This window comes from Cibotium barometz, chromosome 50 (genome assembly GCF_041138505.1).
Source record: "Cibotium barometz isolate CiBa-2024 chromosome 50, ASM4113850v1, whole genome shotgun sequence".
NCBI lineage: Eukaryota > Viridiplantae > Streptophyta > Polypodiopsida > Cyatheales > Cibotiaceae > Cibotium > Cibotium barometz.
This window is the reverse complement of record NC_141095.1, coordinates 25,358,652-25,378,897: the sequence shown is the minus strand read 5'-3', so window position 1 is coordinate 25,378,897 and position 20,246 is coordinate 25,358,652. Positions and strand designations below refer to the sequence as shown.

Genomic DNA, 20,246 nt, shown 5'->3' with positions numbered 1-20,246 from the left:
TAGCTTTCACCTCCACCAAATATAGTATTTTGTAGGCCAAATAGAATTTGCATAAAAGTCTTCACTCATAGCAATCCCACAATGTCCAATAATAGATTTGATACATACACTATTACCAGCTGTGTTGTAAACATGTTATGCAACCACCTTATGTGAACCAATCACATCAATTGTGCATAACAACTTATGCCCAAACATGCACTGAAATACTGCACATGTAAAAAGTGCCATTGTCGACACTTCTACATAACGTCTTTGAAAAACTTGCAAGACCAAAATGACTCCGGATAGCATAGCCAAAAAAAATGGTAGCAAGGTCCTTTAAACCTTAAACACAATATACACTGATTTTGCTTCACCAAAAAGGACTCCCAAAGATATGATAGTGTCATGTCTTGTTGTGCCTCATCCAATCACAACTTATGCCCAAACATGCACTGAAATACTGCACATGTAAAAAGTGCCATTGTCGACACTTCTACATAACGTCTTTGAAAAACTTGCAAGACCAAAATGACTCCGGATAGCATAGCCAAAAAAAATGGTAGCAAGGTCCTTTAAACCTTAAACACAATATACACTGATTTTGCTTCACCAAAAAGGACTCCCAAAGATATGATAGTGTCATGTCTTGTTGTGCCTCATCCAATCACAACTTATGCCCAAACATGCACTGAAATACTGCACATGTAAAAAGTGTCACTATCGACACTTCTTTATAACGTCTTTGAAAAACTTGCAAGACCAAAATGACTCCAGATAGCATAGCCAAAAAAATGGTAGCAAGGTCCTTTAAACCTCGACACAATATACACAATGATTTTGCTTCACCAAAAAGGACTCCCAAAGATATGATAGTGTCATGTCTTGTTGTGCCTCATCCAATCACAACAGTGAGAATAATATTGCTTTTGTGATGGTAATAAGTACAACCTATAAAGGAGTTGATCTTCAGATCATAGCCACTATTACATTGTTCATTGAGGAGAATTCTAATGAAAAGGTTTATTGACAGTCTTTAATCTTTGATAGAATTGGTACTAATGATAAGAGTGTCTCTTTCGAATTCGGTCCTTGACCTTGACCTTTAAGGGTTCCTCCTTGCTTGTAAAGGGTTTTTTAAAGTATAACAAAGTAAGGAAGTTACGCTCTTATAAAAAGAGTAGCACAAGAATAGAAGAATCTATGCTTGTCTTGTGATAGGTGGATCAATTGAATGAAGGTCCTTGGAGTTCTAAGTTGAAGCTCATGTATTTCGCAGTACTTTTGGCTAGTTAGGGAAGCTTGTGGCTTCCTCACACTTTCAACGCTAGGTGCATTGTAATGTAGCACCTCTTTACTTGTAATTGGATGAAGATGAATGATAGAAAATGACATTCACCATTGTAGATCATGATGGTGAATGGAGGAAAATGCAAGAGCTTGAGGTAGTCCCTAGACCCATGTTAACTTGGGTGACTTTGTCACTAGGATGCTGAACCTAGCTGAAGTGGAGATCTTTATCCTGGTCTCCAGAAGATGATACTTCCTAAGCAAGTTGCTTGCCTATATTAATCAACGGAGACTACGATATTTTTCCTAGGCGTACAATGTGTCTTGGGGTACTCAGCATTTGCTCATATCGAGGGATTCTATCAAGCAAACCACAATAATGTGGAGGCTTCTTAGAATTCTGAATGATTATGATATGGTTTCATTTGTGTAACGAAAAACACTGATATTTACCGTGATGCTGGAGTGTTTTGCATGGTGGACTTGATAATTTAAAAAAAACACTGAATTCTTCCAAATACATGGGCATGTAAAATATATGAACAAATTGTCATGAGAAAGTCTCATACTACCTTTGTGTGGTCAAAAAACACAAGCCATTGTCAAACAGAACATCAAGGGATCATCTTAAGAGTGAGAATCAATGCTTTTATAATGACCAAAAGAATTAAAAAGGAGAGGGAGGAAAACACACAAGCCCAGAGTAGCTGACGGGAGGAATGAGGCCCGCAAGCAGTAACAAACATCACATGGCTTGTGTGTGTGGCAACGTACAAAAGATCACTCATGAAAATTAACAAGAAAAGGTGCGTTCAAAAGCAAGGAAGCTGTACATACCCGCAATAAAAGTAGGAGCACGTTCAAGCACTAGGGTACATTTCGTTACCTTTCTGACCCCACCTTAAAAGTCATCTCTGTTGAGTTGAGATGGCTTAAAGAAAATGCCTCAGAAACCAACAAAGGAATAAAGCTTCAAGGAATTCCCATAAATTCCAGGGTCCGTGAAAAATCCATGCTACTCACCCCCCCCCCCCCCCCCCCCCCCCCCGGGCACAAAAAAAGGGAAAAATACATTTATTGTTTTTTTCTGCTCTTATACAGTACATTGAAGACTTTCTTGTTTCAAGAACCCAGTGGTACCAAACAGCAGTAACACATCTATTCCTAATAGCCAATCGCCCATAAAAACAAATCCACACCCCCTTTTGCAAAACAATTGTAGAGCATATACCACTCACCATCGGTCAAAAGGAAAAGCACACTCGAAGAAAGAATCAGCAGGCTGATACAATATTCAAAATAAATGGATGTAGAAATTCTCTCTACATGATTGAACACCAGCCTTTCTTCTCCTCCACAGCTGTGGTCTGCTGTGGTAACCTCTTGGACTCTGATGTATCCAATCCATACTGAGAACCAAACAGATGATAATTAGTGTACAATGTGATAATCAGTGAGCTGTGAAGGGACAAGACAATCAATACCTACCTTTTCTCTCATTCTGGTACTCCAAGCATCTGTTCGGGCAGGACGATTGTCAGAACCAGATACAGTGGTACTAGTTCCTGAAGTTGTTTGCCTGTTCAACAAGGGTTGGCGGCTTGTCCTCAGAGCGAGGTACTCATCATCACTGTCATAGTCCTTCCTGGAATTGGATCCGAGCGCTCGCAAGATAACAGCCAGTAAGAGAGCAAAGGCCTGTCCAAATCACAGTGGGAATCATCATCAGTGCCATTGTCCTCTCTCTCTCTCTCTCTCTCTCTCTCTCTCTCTCTCTCTCTCTCTCTCATGGCGTGAGCCTCCACCTGTAGCCCTACCCTCTGCTCGCCCACCAACGCCCTGCCCTGCCCGCGCCACCCTGGCTGCGCAGTTGCTCTCTCCACCTCCGCCCACACTGCATGCATCCCGCGGGGCCCTGTGCTGGCTGCGCCTTCTGCCTCCCATCTCCGCCTGTGCCGTCACCCCCTGCTGTACTGTGGTTCGCAACCCTGGACTACTGGCTGAACTATCAACCAGAAGCCACTCCCACCCTTACTTCATCGTGCATCAGGCCTTCACCCGTGTCCTTGAGCCTGACTTAAAAAAAGCCAAGAAGCCACTTCCACCCTTACTTAGTCGCGCATTGGGCCGGCTCCCGTCTTCAACCGTGTCCTTGATGGCATGCCCGTAAAGTTATCATCAAAGTCTATGACCTCCAAGCAGCACTCCACTAATGTTCAATGCCTCTTAGAATGTATCATGTAGTTTCTTGCTTCTCAACCCTTCCAAGAACAAAGAGATCAGCCTGGTTTTTGGATCGGTTTCTCCTCAACAAGACATATTGTTCAAGTTCTTGAGACAATTGGTGTAGTCTCTCACAGTTTGAAGGTTTGAAGGGCTTGCTCCCCCATCTTTGGTTTGAAGGGCTTACTCCCCCACGTCTTTGGTGGCTATGGGCCTGACCTTAGGCTATACATGGATGGCATGCCCGTAAAGTTATCGTCAAAGTCTATGGCCTCCAAGCAACACTCCACTATTGTTCGATGCGTCTTAACAGTCCACTGTTGGAGGATTATGGGTGTGGTTTGTCCAACAACTCATCATTCTATATACTTGGAGTTCACTACACACTGGTGTGGGAATTCGGAGCCCAGCAAATTTCTTTGTTGTTCATGGCGGCATCTTGTTTCAAGGAGTCAAGTTGGTAGGTGCTCTTCCGAGGTGTATCCGATACTGCGCAATATTGGAGTGTACATGGTTGCATCTTCATCAGCTCATCTTCTTTAGACTTTTGCACACTATGAGCTGCAGAGGGGATGTTAGAATATTGTGCATCTCATTGATTTGGGAACTTGGCCTTTTTATTGACACACTTGTATTTTATCTGGTTTTTATGAGTCGTGGGCTATTTTACTGTTGTCGGCTAGCTTCTTGCCTTCTATATAAAGAACCTCCCTCATCACTTGTCAATCCCCAAGCACATCGTAACACTTATCTACTAGATATTGCCATTGTAAGAGTCTCATGCTAATCAAAAGGTGATCTTATCAACTCTCTCCCTCTCATTCTTTTGTCTACGCTTCCACCTGTGCAAGCTCCAACAATCTCCTCATGGACTCCCCGACTTGTCATCCTTCCCGTCCTAGCAACCTTTTCACTGAAAACCCTCCCTGGTCTCCAATTCCACTCCAAATCTAATAAAATCTGTGCATCGCACTCTCACTCCACCCCCTCAATGATCATCATCCCTTGAAACCGTTTTCCTGAAGCCTTTCCTATTATGCCCCAAATGGCATCCGACTCACAAGGCTGCCATTCCCCTTGGACCACCAACCAACCTCCTGAGGAACTTCTTCCATGTCTTGTGTTACTCTCCTTGGTCTGTGCACCTTCATCTAGGACACCATCAGTGTTTAGCCTTGCTAAGTCTGATGCTCTGATAATAATGTCACATGGGAAAGCTCTAGGAGTCTTCTTTCAGTCCTAAACACCTTTCAGGAACATCTTGATGCAAAACGATGGAGAGAGAGAGAGAGAGAGAGAGAGAGAGAGTTGAGTTTTCAATATATTCATAATATGCGAAAAGGGTACAAATCTAGCAAGCCATAGGCTGCCCTTGAGAAGGTAGCAATATCTAGTCTAACCCTAGTCTATGACCTAACACCCTAAAAGGTGAGACATGATCAAAAATGAGCCAAGCAAGTGCTTATATAGGCCTTTGAGGAATATGTAAACTAGCCAACCTGCTATCAGCCAGTTCCTTGGACCAAAAAATCCTTTTATGCTACCAACATCCTCTGCCAAATCCCTATTTGTTGGCCAACAGGGAACTCGTCCTCCATAATGCTTCCCATGCCTCATAAAGCTACTGAAGCTTCAAAATCTGGACTTTGTAATGTTTATCTGTTGCCTTTCAAGGATTAGCACTGGGATCTTGCATGACCATGTGCATACGCATGATAGTTAGTCTTCTTTGGACAATCCTTAGAAGTGTGTCCTTTTGTATAATAGACGAAACACCCGCTCTCTTTCTTGGCACAGGGCACGGGGGGGGGAGGGGGGGGGTTTGGGGTTTCTTCTAGACTTAACTTACCACCGGTCTTGCCTACCTAAGCTTTCTGGTATGAAGCAAGCTTGGGCCCATTAGTTGAGTTCTTGGAGCCAAAAGCTCCCGTGCTCTATCCTGGGGAAGACCTTGTCTGGTTCTAGCCTTTTCTCCTCGAGGCGGGTGCCTTCGTAGTGGAAGGCCGGGAAGTCTTGGGCTTTCCTCCACTGTAGAAGTGAGCGAGGCTCACAATCTTAGCCATCCCCACCGAGCCACGAGCTAGAGCGTCATGCTCTCATGAGTGCCCTGCCATCGTCCTCATCTGGTGTCCTCTACCACCCAGGGTTGTACCCCAAGGACGACGGCCTCCTGCTCGATGGTGTTCTGCTCCACGCGCTCTGCGCACTCCTGTGCTCTATCCGTCGGTGTGTGTCCCCCCCCCCCCCCCCCCAATAGATAGGAAAGGAACACTCAAAAAACACACGCTATCAATAGCGGACCAAAAAGCACATGTCCGCCCACAACATATCACACTCTAGCTCGCCAATCTGCCTACCCCTAGCATGCACATGACATAGACTAAAAAGAACATGTCCGCCCACAACATATCACACTCTAGCTCGCCAATCTGCCTACCCCAAGCATGCACATGACATACTCCTCTTCCTCAAAAGAGGTCACTCTTGAGCTCAAGAAAAAGAACTCAAGGAGAAGTTGTTACACTCGCAACACTAGAGAAACACCCTCTATTGGTCGAGAAACCAATAGTCTCAAGGACAATCCGACTAAGAGATCGACCTACTCAAGTCATATGACACAAGCATCAATTCCTAGTCACAAAAGCCTAATCCGGAGCAAATGGATCATCCGGGTAACTCGAAGATCACAATGCCACGAGTACCAAAGGTAAGCAACCACTGTCTTAAAGAGTTATCCCGAATCCAAAAGTATCTTCCATTTGACTACTATGCTTCAATCTTGATGTCCTCTATAAAACTGATTTGGAAAAAACCACAAAACTAGAAAAACCCAGAACCTACTACTGAAGCCTCAACCAAGTGGAACACAACAGTAGTCTCTTCCTAAACAAGAGAAGAACCAAGTACTTCGTTACCTATGGAGTCTAACTTCCCAAATAGACCTCAGAAAGCTTATGAGGACCTTAGACATGAAAGGAACATCTGTTCCAACAGACTTGGTTATGACGCAAGCTATCTATCATCACTGTCTGTATCAAAAGTAAAGCATCTATCCCTCAAAAATGTTGAGATAGCCTTGTGTTTGTAAGCGCAGGGTCCGAATGAAGTCTTGACAATCTGGCGTAGCCCCGTAACATGCGATGGATCATGATGTCCCATACCACCATGATACACTCCATACCCGTGCTACGATTATTACGAACACCAGTTTGTGAATCTGTTGCGATCTATCAGAAACAATAAATGCCAATGGCTAACCATGTGCCACAAACTGAAACAAGTTCTCGAAAGGAAGAACTCCAAACAAGACTAGTGATCATAACTCGATCCAAGGATTAGACAACATCTGCGTACATAAAGAAGAACAACTTTGACCAGCGTCCCAATAAAAGCATGTCTAAACCCAAAAAATCTTGGAAACCAAAACTGATTAGACAACATCTCTGTACACAAAGAAGAACAACCTTGACCAGCGTCCCAATAAAAGCATGTCTAAACCCAAAAAATCTTGGAAACCAAAACTTACTTCCAAAAACTTATACGCATAGCGCAAGTTCTTGAATAACCATGATTCAATAGTCTTGGTATAAGAATAGGCGGGTATACTTGAAATAACGTGAATATCTGTACACACTCCTGCTATGGACATAAAACTAGAGGACCATCAAAACGATAAGGACTGTCAGGTTGAAAAGGTACATATTGGCTATTGTCACATAACCGTCTTGTCATGCAATCTGACAATGAATCCCAACATGTAAACTTAATCTAGATGCCCTCTATCAAATATCCATGTAGCCACAGTGGCAATGTGTGGTCAACTATTCCTCAATCCTACATATGTAGATAAGTCTTGCCTCTCTAAGCCCAACAACGAGAACAATGGTCATTCCAATATCTGTAGGGTATTAGGTCTCTGTCTTGCATGGTACAAGGCCATGACTAACTCTTGTATGTGTGTGTTCGTAAATTTCTTGGAGTAAGAACTCCCATGTGTACCCCTGTTCGTAAATTTCTTGGAGTAAAAACTCCCATGTGTACCCCAGAACAAACATGTGTATTTGCATAACACGGTACAACACTGTGCTTTTATTGTTAAACCCAATCTTGCATGTTCCTTGCATGTGAAAAACAAACACATACCTCATAACACGCTGGTCCAAAACTGAGATAGAACGAAGCTCGTGCATCCGAAGCTCGCAAGTACACCACAAAGTCTCATACACAACCTAGACATCTTGGAGAGAGAAGAATCTAAAGACAGATCGTAGAAAAACATGTCGCCATCACTCGCTGCTGTAGGGCAGTCCACTAACGATCGTACACCCCAACAACCCTTCACAACATAGTCACATGGGACACGAAATGGGGACAGGGACGGAAAAGATTGAGCATGGCCATTCCATGTGACTATAGAGTGACCTGGGACAGGAATGGGAACGGGAAGATGCGGCCATCCCCAACATTCCCGAGTCTAAAAATGCCCATTCCCTGTGACTATGCTTCACAAGTGCTGTCGACAGCCCTTCCTACATCCGTCGACCATGTAAGGTACCCCCACACGCGCCATCGGCTTCAAGAAGGTATTTGTTTTTTTTCATTTAAAAAAAACTGTCCGCTTCTTTTTTTTTTCTAATGTGTGTAAATATATGAGTCCCCTTGATATTTTAAAAAAAACAGTCCCATGCTTTTCTAAAAACAATGTCCAGCTTTGTTTAAAAAGTCATGCCATGCTTTTTTTTTTTACATCATGCTTTTTTCTTGTGAGAAACCAACGCTCAGTTTTTTTTAAACAAAAAACATTCTGTTTTTTCTTTTAAAAACTGAGATACGCTGTTTTAGACCACTGCCGGCTGCTTTTCCCTCTTGCGCACTGCTATCCATACACTATACGGACTATTCAGAGGTTGTCATGCAGGTCTGACGCTGCTTTTACTGCATACCAGTCCATACATATGTACAGCTGTGCATACTGTGCTCATACGACCCCTGTACCACAAGTACAGCCTGTCCAGGCCTCTACTCAGACCCGCCACGTGTGTGGTTTCTGTACCTATATGCACAGGCCCATACAGCCTTGTACGGTTGCTGTACCTGTATGCACAGGCCCATACAGCCTTGTACGGCTGCTGTACCTGGTGCGACCTCTGTACAGCCACCTGCCCCTTAGGATAGCCAGCATGGTCAAGCATGAGACTCTTCAAAAGAGGGCTCACTCCACACATAAACCACCGCGATCTCTTCTCCCCTCTCTCACACGATTAGACATGCTTTTTCCCTACGCCAACCACAATCTCATGCAACATAGAGCAACGACTTGATGGTAAAAGCAACGATTCATAGGAAGAGAACGATAAGAAGCATACCCGGGTCTCTTGTCAGATGTGATGCATACCCACGCATACCTTTCAGCTTCTTGCGTTGGGGTTGGCTCTGATACCACTGTCAATGCCTCCAGGATCACCCCGTAAAGCAAACCTACAAAACGATCCATAAACCATGAAGGGGGTGCAAGCATACTCGCCACCCAACCATGATAACCGTGAGCGAGGCTCACAATCTTGGCCGTCCCCACCGAGCCACGAGCTAGTGCATCATGCTCTCGTGAGTGCCCTGCCATCGTCCTCATCCGGTGTCCTCTACCACCCAGGCCGTTGTCGCCCAAGGACAACGGCCTCCTGCACGATGGTGTTCCTACTCCACATGCTCTGCACTCCTGTGCTCCATCCTTCGGTGTGTGCCCAACTGGTACCCCTCCCCCCAATAAATAGGGAAGGAACGCCGAAGAAGCACACGCTATCAATAGCGGACCAAAAAGCACATCTCTGCCCACAACATATCACACTCTAGCTCGCCAATCTGCCTGCCCCTTAGACCAAAAAGCACATGTCCGCCCACACTCTAGCTAGCCAATCTGCCTGCCCCTAACGTGCACATGACAAGAAAGGGTCGTGGGGTCAAGTTTACTATTATACTTACTGAAATTCATCATCTCAGGAGGATGACTCAAGAAAGAAGCTCGTGTCGTCCTTTCGTGCTCCACGCATTGTCTGCCATCTTCTTGTTTGGCAGCACGGGATGCAACCTCACGATCTTCCATCAATCGAATCTCCAATGCTCGCATCTGCAACTCGAGTGGCGAACTCGGTTGCAATAGAAAAGGGGTTGAAGTACAAGTTCTGTTTTCCAAGGCCAAGATCTGCACCTTCTGCTCTTCCAACTCAATATTTTGGTTTGCGAGTGCTCGCATCATAGTCTGGAACATCTCATGCACACCCATGTTTGTCATCCCCAAAGAACTAGTCTCTTGGTGCTCCTTGTTTCGGATTTCTTTGTTCTCTCTCTTCGTCGAAGTTCTCCATAGTGGGAATAGTCACATCCTTTCCGAACCACAACAAAACCATCCACTATGCGTGTGGGAGACTTTCTGGAGCCCTCCGGAGGCTAAAACCCAACCATCCTTCAAGGGATAGGAGTCACACCGGAAGGGCTGGTCCTCCAGACTCTAGAAACCAACCACACAAGTGAAAAAAAAAAAACTTGTTTTCACGCTAAATCTTCGCACTTGAAGAAGAAGGCTCTGATACCAATGTAGCATGCAGAAGCTTGATGAATAGAATCGGTTCTTCAATGGATAAAATTCAGCAATCTTTCGTGACGAAGATAACGCACAAGATAGAGATATGTGCAAAAAGAGAGAGACAGTGAGAGTGAGTCGAATACAGTATTGGGTCCCGAATACCCTCTAGAGGACCCCCACCACAGATGGTGTATTTGCTTTATTAGAATGATGAGAAAATAACACAAATCTATAGATCTTCTAATCTCTTGACCTTCAACCTTCACCTTGGCTTTAGAATCCCCCTTGGCTATCCTCGCCCTTGGAATACTTCAGCCCCTTGTGAATTGTAAGATGATGAAAAGGCTAAATAGCCTATGCTTTTATAGTGCCTACATCTACTGGTCGGTGGGTTAAAAACAAGAGTCGGCTTGTTAATAAACATCTCCACGACCTAATATATATATGCGCCTTTTTGTCCATGATCTGGCCACCTCTGTTGCGCTGTCCAGCCTGCGCGGGCTCAGAGATTTGGGGCTCCCATGAGTAAAAAATGGAAAGTGAAGCCTAAAATGACAAGTGGAGAGCTGAGGTGACGTGTGAGGCCATTTGTCTCACTTTGATCCATTGTCTTGCAACATGTCCAAATTTAAGAGACGGTTCCCCCCATAAACTTCATCTCTAAAAATATCTCAACTCGTAGACATTTTGTCAAAGGTGCTTCAACAAGTCTCCCCATTTGCCTAGCTTACGGACGTAATAACGCGGACGGGATTTCCATTCAGGGTTTGTCCAAAAATAGTAACCCTCTTAGATTTTAAGAGTGTGATCCTTTGCATTCCAAGATAGTCCCCCATTCCCAAAGCTTGTAATTTCCAAACATTTAAGACGTCTTGGAGTCCACCAGACCCCTTTCATACTGGGAAGAGTCCAAGCTGGTGACATGCAATCACATACTTCCATCCCATCAGTGACGGATCCCCATAAGTACCCGAGGATTGACTTGCAGTCCGCGAGATAGCCAGCCACCCTAAAGTATGGTATGCCCGAGTTTCCACTTGGTTCTCAGGACATGGACTCCACATGGACCGCCTCCAACCCCTTCAATACAATTTGGACTCCCCTTTTCTCCAGCTCTCATGAGGACACAAACCAAGTTATCCAGTTAGATCTTCTTAGCCTCTACACCCACTACACATGGATCACACCTTTACAGCTTCCACCTAAGATGCACTTCTACAAAGATCACTTCCTCAAGCTCATCAAGGATGTATTCATCCAACAGCCAGGCTACCTCAGTGTTCACGTGTAACATGCGGAAGCTTAGAGACGAGGATTTTACTTTGATAAATACCTTTCAGCCCTTGGTTCTGACAATAGCACAATGTAATGCTAATGAGAGTGCATAGAGAGAGAGAGAGAGAGAGAGAGAGAGAGAGAGAGAATATAAACAGGATTGGGTGCCAAATACCCTTTGAGGGGCCCCCACCAAGGATGGTGTATTTGCTGTATTGAATGTGTAGAAAAAGACTGTCTTGGACTGGAAATATCCGGACTGGCTGAGTGTTACCTTTGTCCTTGACGTACTTCAACCACCTTGCAAGAGCAATCCCTTGGCTGTCCTGGCCTGGAGACTCTAGCACTTGTAGTAGAAGAATAGGATACCAATGCCTTAGGCTGCCTAATGTTTATATAGGACACCATGCTGCTAGTCAGTTTTCACATCTGGCTGTCAGCCTGTTTTCTGAACTTGACGCTTTGTGTTACTATGTGTTCACTTGCCCATGGGTTCCTAGGCATCCCCATTCTCATGCACATTCACAGGCAGATAATGTAGGCAATGCCCTAATAATAGGTGCTTTTCACATGTGTCGTCTATGGGCTGGCCACCTGGCCCTGATGCTGGCCGACTAGGTGTGTGCACCCCCAACAGGCTTCCACTGGCTGCCCAGCCCTCCTATGGCTGATTGCTTGGGCATGGGGGCCTCCATGGCCCCTAGGTTAGCCTCTAATGACTGCCCAGCTTGTAGGCAAGGATTCTAAAGCCTTACATCTCTATGTGTATAGGGGCATTGGTTTCTCACAGATAGGAAACAGGTTAGAGCATTGATTATTCTAAAAGGACACCTACGCATTCTCACAACATTGAGGATGCCGTTGCTCTAAGAGCACTATAATTCTAGCATGAATGCAAGGATCTTGGACAAACCAGCGGCATGAATCAGTGGCATGGAGGCAAAGAGTAAAGTGGGAATTAGTGGGAGTTAATGGTGCACCACTGCCACCCTCCCCCTACCTCACCCATGTTTGGAGAAAAACAACACCTTATGCAAGGACAACTTATGCAGAGAGAACACCTTGACCAACACCTTATGCAAGGACAAGTTTTACAGAGAGAACACCTAGACCATGAAATTGTACCTGCGCAATTATTAACCCCAAAGCAACCCACTTGAAAATGTCAACTCTGTCTTCAATGAAATCCTCTATAGTATCAAGTTCCCCAGTTGAGTCGTCTGGTATAACCTGCAGAAGACATACCATTGCTCCTCATTGGAAACATCTAACCAGGAAAGCCAGCATACGATAGGAAAGATCAGATGAAGTACTGTACACTTACCTCTTGCCAGTTTTGATCAAAAAAAATGAAGCCAACCAGGGCCAGTTCTAGGATCATAAAAAGCCCCACAAAGAAAGAGTACTGATGTGTGTCAAAGAAATGCAAGAATGATTGACTAGAAAGTGTTCAGGAAAATTCAACAGACATAAAGCAATTCGGATACGCAAGAGAGGCAGCATCCATTTGCAGTAGCCGCTGCAATGTAGCCCGAGCATGTTATCAAGGTTATGACAACCCCAACAATAATAAACACGTACAGAAACCTGTAAAAATTCACTTAAACAGGTGAGATAGAGTCCTTGAAGTCTGCATCACACATTGAAAGCAAGGTAGGTCCATACGTACGGTACGTACGGTACGGTACGAGTACGGTACGCAGTACAGTACGGTCTTCGAGCAAAAGTACGTAAAGTGCGTCAATATAATATATATATAAATTAGATCCACTAGTACATATCATTGAATGTCATTCATGAAACATAAACTTTGAATGGTTTAAACTTTAAACATTGAACATTGAAAGAGTAGAGATTCAAGAAGGAAACAAATGAACATAAGGTAAAATCATGATTACAGAAACTCTGAGCATGCGCAAAGCGCTACAAGTAAAGAAACCGATACAAAGGACACGGGGGAAAAAACCTCTCCTAAAGAGAGTAAAAAGTGCCCCGGTCAACCTAGGTCCTGCAAAGGCTACTCATCATCATCAACACCTGATGATGAAGCTGAATCAGATGGGACGTCTCCATCGGTAAGGACATTCCCATCAGAATCATACTCAGGCTCTACATAGGGTACTCCCTCATGATCATCTAGCATCTCCTCTGTAGCTACTGTCGATGTCTCCGCATGTGATGTGGTAGATGTGCGTCGTCCTCGTCCTCGACGAGTCCCGCGCCTAGCGCCTCGTCTACCTCGCCCGCTCGACTGCACAACATGCGCATCACCACTGGGCTCAATGTCATACGCCCTGGAAGAAGCCCGAGTCACCCTGCGGTCTATACTCTCCAGCTCTCTGTGCAACATGCGAATTATCTCCTCCTGCTCGTTTCTCAATGCGGTCTGCGCCTCTTCTGCGGTAGCAACGTGCTCCAGAGATAGAGGATCAACCTGTCAACAACAATAAACATGTTCAATGCGAATTGTCTGTGACCATGGCATGCCAAAAATGCTGGCAGCTCTGAGCTGCATGCATCATAATATTGTTACTTGTATATACTAATGTCTAGACTCTATGACACAATCAGTCACCTGCATAGGATGCTCAAGTTTCTTAAGATTTTGAACCAATCGAAGATTGGCTCGGCAATAAACCAAGCGTTCCAACTGGCTGGTCTTGAGTTTATTGCGGATCTTTGTATGAATAAGAGAGTAGGCACTCCAATTACGCTCACACGCACCAGCTGAACAATCCTACAAGTAATAAAAGTCTTAAAGTAATCAAAACCTATTTATTATCACACATCGTTTTCCAAATTCCATTTAGGGAGTTATTGTCACTCACTTGAGAGAGGACGCGCAATGCCACTTGTTGGAGTTGGAATGATTGATAACCATAAATCAACCACCAGTTAATCGGGGCCTTTGCCTCGTCTTCCTTGTTGCATGAGGTTCTGCTAAAAGCGGCACCCAAGCTATGCATGTAGGATACCATGGAGTTGTTTACCTCTGACTGCTGCTCCTGAGGATAGGTTGCCTCCAAGTACATGTCGCGCATGGTAAGAAGCTCTAGATTGCTTATGGTCTCATCCTTTCGATAAAGAGGATGAAGGAGTGCAGCCATGCCATGAATTGGGCGAGACATGTACTCCCAACGCGTCTCTATAATCTGATTCAGTTCTCTAATTCTAGAGAGGAAAAAAGAGTCAAGACCAAAGTTATAATAAGAGCAATTTAAAATGATTGGTGCGATAAACATGTGACGTGCACTTGACAATGGCTTACCTGTCTTGAGACACCACTGTGGACCGACTAATCTCTAGCCGCATCCTCCTAAACATGTGGTAGAGGAGACCCATGGTAGATCCCTCCATGTCTGTCATGCGCAAGAGAAAGAAGAGCGGCTTCAGCAACTTGACAATCTTTGCTGTCTCCTCCCAAAAATTCTCGTCCAAGATCTTACGTTGGACATACTTTGTAGGCTCTGAATTGCAATGTCGTGGATCTTTCCACGTTGGATCAACCACAGTGGCTTGTAGAGGATCATGGAGCCTCTGCAAACGCTCCAAGACCATGTATGCATAAGCGAATCGAGTCTTGGAAGGCCGTACCATATCAAGCCCGGGGCTCTTGCTGCGAAAGAGCGCCAATGCTTTGTGTTTTTTTCTGAAAAAGGTGGTGATGCGATTGGCATCCGCCAACACTGGCTACACCCAAGTAAGCTTCCCCACATCCTCCATTAATAAATCCAAGCAATGTGCAGCACATGGAGTCCACACAATGCTTGGGAACTCACCTTCTACCAACTCTCCCATCCTCCTACAGTTGGAGGCATTGTCAGTGACCACCTGTACAACATTTTCTGGACCCACCTCTATGATGGCTTGCCTAATGTGCTGATATATAAATTCAGCTGTAACACTCTCACCTGCCTTACCAGCATCCACCGCACGCAAGAAATGGGTGCCAAAACATGATGATACAAGAATGTTTATCATGTGGCGCCTTCGGATGTCGGCCCATCCATCAGACAAGATGGTGCATCCAAACTTTCTCCAGCTGTCCCGTATTGGTTGCAACGCCACATCTATCCTGGCTTTCTCCTCATCTAGCATGCGTGTCCTCATTTGTTTGTATTCGACCCCGTGCCAATCCTCGCACGAACCCACAGCGGCTATTGCTTGAACCATCTTCTTCCATTGGTCCGTGCGAAGCACATTGAAGGAGATATTGCATTGTATAAGTGTGCGTGCAATCTCTATCTCGGCAACCCTTTGCCGCTCCTTTACCCATGCGGTGCTAAAGATGCGAGATGGGAGAGTGGTCTGCTGTTTAGAAGAACTATCACAATGCATGTCGGAACCTGCACCTTCCTCCATAATGCTCTCCTCTACTCTTGCCCTCTTTCTACTAGGCTGCCTGTCACCAATTGGCCGACTATTTGGTCCATTCCTAGTTTTTGCGTCTCGTTCACTTGAGGCCAGGCCGGTGTCTCATGTGAAGAGGCCAGTATTTTGCTGACATGGACGGGAGCCAGACTGGTGCCACCCGTGTGTTAGCAGGATGGTGTCGTATGGACGGGAGCCAGACCAGTGCCACCCGTGTATGACCTGGACTGTGTTCGATCCATGGGACTGTCACGCCATGGAAGAGCCAGTATTCGTGCCGTGTTTTACCTATGGGACTGTCACACCTAGGGAAACTCGTGCCTGGAACTGTGTCTTACCTATGGGACTGTCACTCCATAGGAAGACCAGGTTTTTATGTTTTATGTCGTGCCAGTTCTGTGCCGACAGATATTTTGTACATGTTCCATGAACGGGAGATATGTCCATGTTACTATTTGCACATGCACACATATTTTGCATGTTTGAAACTGTTTTCGCATGACATGTATTCGTGTGTTTGCCTGCCTGACGTGTTACTTACTGAGCGGGGACGCCTGCCAGTGAGTCGTGAAGTCTGCCCTGTATTCTGACGAGTTTCAGTGCATGTGAACAAGTGGTAAGTATATGGTACATGTTGTTTTAAATTCTAACCCTTTGATTTATAAGGTTAGGGGTTCACACTTATTTAAAAGTGGGCACCCCCTTTGGGCACCCACTTTGGGGCCAAGGTGGGGAGCCTCACTTTTAAGTGAGTGTGGGGGTGGGCATGGTCACCTACCCCCACTAATCCCCCACATGCAAGCGTGGACAACACTAAGGTTATCTCCACATTAAATTTTATTAAAAAGGTTTTCTCCTTCAAGCGTGAAATCCCATCGCATCTTCTTGGCGTTGCTTGATCACCCTTCGTAAGCTTCCTGGCGGCTGGAGTTGGCTGACTTCCTGCACAACGACTGCTCCTGTTTTTCCTCTGCTGTTTGCTGCGCCTGCCCCTCTACAGGCGGCTAAACACTGCTGCTGGTGGCTGCGTTGAAACCTGCAGAGGACTACTTATGCTGCTGCTGCCTGCGCCAAACTCTCTACAGGCGGTTGACTCTACTGCAGGCTGTACCTTCTTGCTGCAGGCTGTGTACCTCCTGTACCCTCTGCTACGACTGAATACTCCTGCTGGTGGCTGCGCCTGACTCTCTACAGGCGACTGTCCCTGCTGCTGGCTGCGCCTGATTCACTACAGGCGGCTGACTCTGTGCTGGCTGCGCATGATCTTCTACAGGCGCCTATCCCATCACCTCTCCTACTGGTGGGCTGCGCAGATTTGCAGCCAGGTGTAGCTAAACTACACACCCAGCAGGCGGCTGTTTATGGCTGCATACAACCAGGCGGCTGGGGTCTAATCGACTGCTCCTCCACGCCATCTCCTGCAGGCAATTCCAGGTGACACTGAAGTGCTGCAGCTGCTCTCACAGGTGACTCCCTCTGTGCAGCTGTACCACCTACAGCAGGCGACTCTCCCTCTGTACGGCTGTACCCTTCGTGGTGGTGCTTGTCTTGATGCTACTACTTGAGGCAACTCTTCCTTCGACAAGGGTGGCTTCATAGTCTACACAAACACCACTAAGTTTGGTTTTCTAATCAACCATCTACAAATTCGTCCCGCTCGGCCTACACCCGTTCGGTGCCGGGTTGTCCAAGCTATATGGGCGAACCTCGGTCCAAAGGTGCTGAGATCGGGAGAGCCAGGCGTTAGTACGAGAGCGCCTGTCTGTGCGTGGTCTCGGAACACCAGTGTGGTGCTCTCCGCGGAGTCCAGTGAAAGCACAGGACCGTAGCGATTGGACCACACCAGTGGTCGATCTGCTTCGAGTTTTCTACATCGAAATCCGAGCCTACTTGTTTGGTACTGTTTTCATATGTACATGGACATTATCTGGTTCTCAGAACCCATGGAGCATTGTATTCATTAAATACTCCCAATAAATATATCATATATTGAGGGGGGGGTCGGCCCGTTCCGGCCCCAGTGCTGGTGTCCATCTTTCCATTTCTGTTCATTTAAATTCAAGTTGTTTTAAAGTTGTCCATTTCAAATTTGTGGTTTTAAAGTTGTGCTATTAAGCGTGTGGGTGTCCAGCGGAGTCTTTCCCACTTGACGGGATCGGTTTCATTGGTATCAGAGCACGGTTGTTTCCCTCTTCCTAGTGGGGAAACGAACCTGTGTACTGGACATCCCGCTTTTAGCAAACTTTGAACACAATGGACAGCCAAGGCAACCCTTTGGAAGTGCCAAATTCGAGGGGTCCCTCTAGTGCCTCTCGTGGGTCTGATGCCCTGCGTGGTAGGCACAAGCCCCTTGAAAGGGTTCTTGATAGTGAATCCAAGGGTCAACTGTCTCCAGGAAAGACAGTTATGCTTGAACAAGACCCTGATGCTATGAAAGCTGAAATGGAACATATGAGAAAACTTTTGCAGGCTCAAGAGCAAGAATTGAAGTTTTTGCATGAAGATCCCCATCTACAAAGTGCTATTGAAGCCAGGAAGGCTGATGCTATGGTTGATGTAACCTTTGAGTCAATGGCTCGTGAAGTGGGCAAGAAACCAAGGGAGTTGGCACTTGCCTATCTCCTTCGCAAAGGTGATATCAAAGAGGGGGATGACGGAGAACTAAAATTCAGAAATCCACCTCGTTTAAAGCATGGAGATCCCGCATCCCAGAGGCTGAAATCTTATATGCAAAAGGAAGAGGTGACTGTCACCTCTCGACATGCATCCTCTCCCCAAGGCACTAAGCCTGACAGATTTATGTATGCCAGTGCTCATGGAGGGCACGTAAGTCACATGCATGCAAGATATGTATCTCATGGTGACAGGTCTGCTTCCAGAAAAATTTTGCCTTCTGAGTTGTCTCATGGAGAGACTATGCCATATGCAGGTAAGTCACATGCATCTGAGCTTCGAGTTCGTGGAGCACATGCCACCGTGCCCCATGAAGCTTCTATGACGGCCCATGGAGCCCATGCAGACAGGGCTACCCCGTTGGATAAGGGGAAAAGAAAAAGAGAGGACCATGAGCCTCATGCCAAGAAGCTCAAGGAGTTCAAAGCAGGTGATAAATCTGTCAAATTTGATGTCTTTCATGGTGAACATGATGCTTCTAAGGTGTTAGCGTTTGTGGCACAGTTCGACATTGCTTTTAGCGATGAGGATTTCACAGAAAAGTCGAAGGTGCGCCATGCTAGCATGTTTCTGAAAGGGACTGCTGCCCATTGGTGGATCACCGAAAAGATCACCAAGGATCCCATCTCTACTTGGAAGGAATTCAAAGATAGATTTTATGCTCAGTTCTTGCCACCCAATGCAGAGCAAACTCTCACTCAAAAGTGGGATAGGCTGGAACAAAAAGACAATGAGAGTGTGCAACAGTATGTTAACAAATTTTGGAAAGTGTTGCTGGAAGTGACTCCCTTCATGCTAATCTCAGAGGAGGAAAGAAAGAGGAAGTTTCGTTCTGGATTGCAACCTGCATATAGATCGGGTATTGAATTGCACCCAAAACATACGTTGCAACAACTCACAGCGTCTGCCCTTGCTACAGAGCAATTGGTGCTCAAGATCAAGCAAGATCAAGGAGGTTCCAAGGCGAAGGACAAGGCTGCCCCAAATCAGCAAAAGGGTGGACAGCCATCTAAAAAGAACTTCCGGGAGCCTTACAAGGGTGGTAAAGCTGAAAATAACCCATCTAAAGAACAGGGCCCAAGAAAGAACAAATTTGGATTAACCCCGGAGCAAAGAGAGCAATATGCTAAGGATGGAAAATGCTTTTCTTGTGGTAGCAAAGACCACATGTTTCGGCAATGCCCAGATCGCAAACCAAAGCACGAGGATAAGCACACCAAAGCAAATGTTCATGCAGTTCCTGATGTGCAAGGTAATACAGGTCATGATGCAAAAGAGCGTATGGTTTGCAAGGCTTGGGGGCAAATCAAGGATCAGCCCGCACTCTTTATGTTTGATGACTGTGCAACTGACAATTTCATCTCTATGCAAATGGCAGCTGCATTGGGAATTGAGGTTGAAAATATGGGACCTCAGATTGAAGCTGAAGCTGCATTTATTGGCAAAGAGGTGCAGGTTACCCCTTTGATTGGGAAGTTGCGTATTCATATACAGGGCTATCTTGATAATGAGCATTTCTTAGTTGCTCCTCTGAATGGATGTGATGTATTGTTGGGCAAGCCGTGGCATCATAGGCTTGAGCCCCGCAAAGACTACAAGTCTAATATGATTTCTTTTATGCATAAAGGCCGCATGCACTTTATTGATGCTGGCAAAGAAGGGGATTCTATCCCAGTTGTATCACACATCCAAATTAATAAAGCAATGAAAAAGAGTCTTTCAGCGTACTTGGTTTTTGTGCGTGATAATCTTGTGCCAAATCATCAAAATGTGGATGCTATGTCTAATGATAGGCTGAATTTTCTTAATGCATTCAAAGACTGTTTTGCTGACTCATTGCCAGGTGAATTAC

At 45.5% G+C, this 20,246-nt stretch overlaps 2 protein-coding genes across 2 annotated transcripts in view; both read right to left on the bottom strand.

Moving 5' to 3' along the window:
- Positions 1–2,065: 2,065 nt before the first annotated feature.
- The window catches only part of LOC147609974 (tobamovirus multiplication protein 2A-like), a 42,011-nt gene continuing 23,830 nt past the window's right edge, over positions 2,066–20,246 (bottom strand). Inside the window, exons 4-8 of the mRNA XM_086786928.1 lie at positions 12,838–12,937; positions 12,675–12,755; positions 12,476–12,580; positions 2,761–2,970; positions 2,066–2,681 (exon numbers count right to left, since the gene is read on the bottom strand). Coding sequence (XP_086643054.1) covers positions 2,595–2,681; positions 2,761–2,970; positions 12,476–12,580; positions 12,675–12,755; positions 12,838–12,937 — 583 coding nt within the window. The 3' untranslated portion in view covers positions 2,066–2,594. The remainder of the gene's footprint in view (positions 2,682–2,760; positions 2,971–12,475; positions 12,581–12,674; positions 12,756–12,837; positions 12,938–20,246) is intronic.
- LOC147609975 (uncharacterized) lies at positions 13,219–15,281 on the bottom strand. The gene is made up of 4 exons (XM_086787280.1): positions 14,619–15,281; positions 14,179–14,521; positions 13,926–14,087; positions 13,219–13,784 (listed from the first exon to the last, which is right to left on the bottom strand). Exons 1-4 carry the CDS (start codon positions 14,945–14,947, stop codon positions 13,368–13,370), a joined length of 1,251 nt encoding a protein of 416 aa, XP_086643406.1. The 5' UTR covers positions 14,948–15,281; the 3' UTR covers positions 13,219–13,367.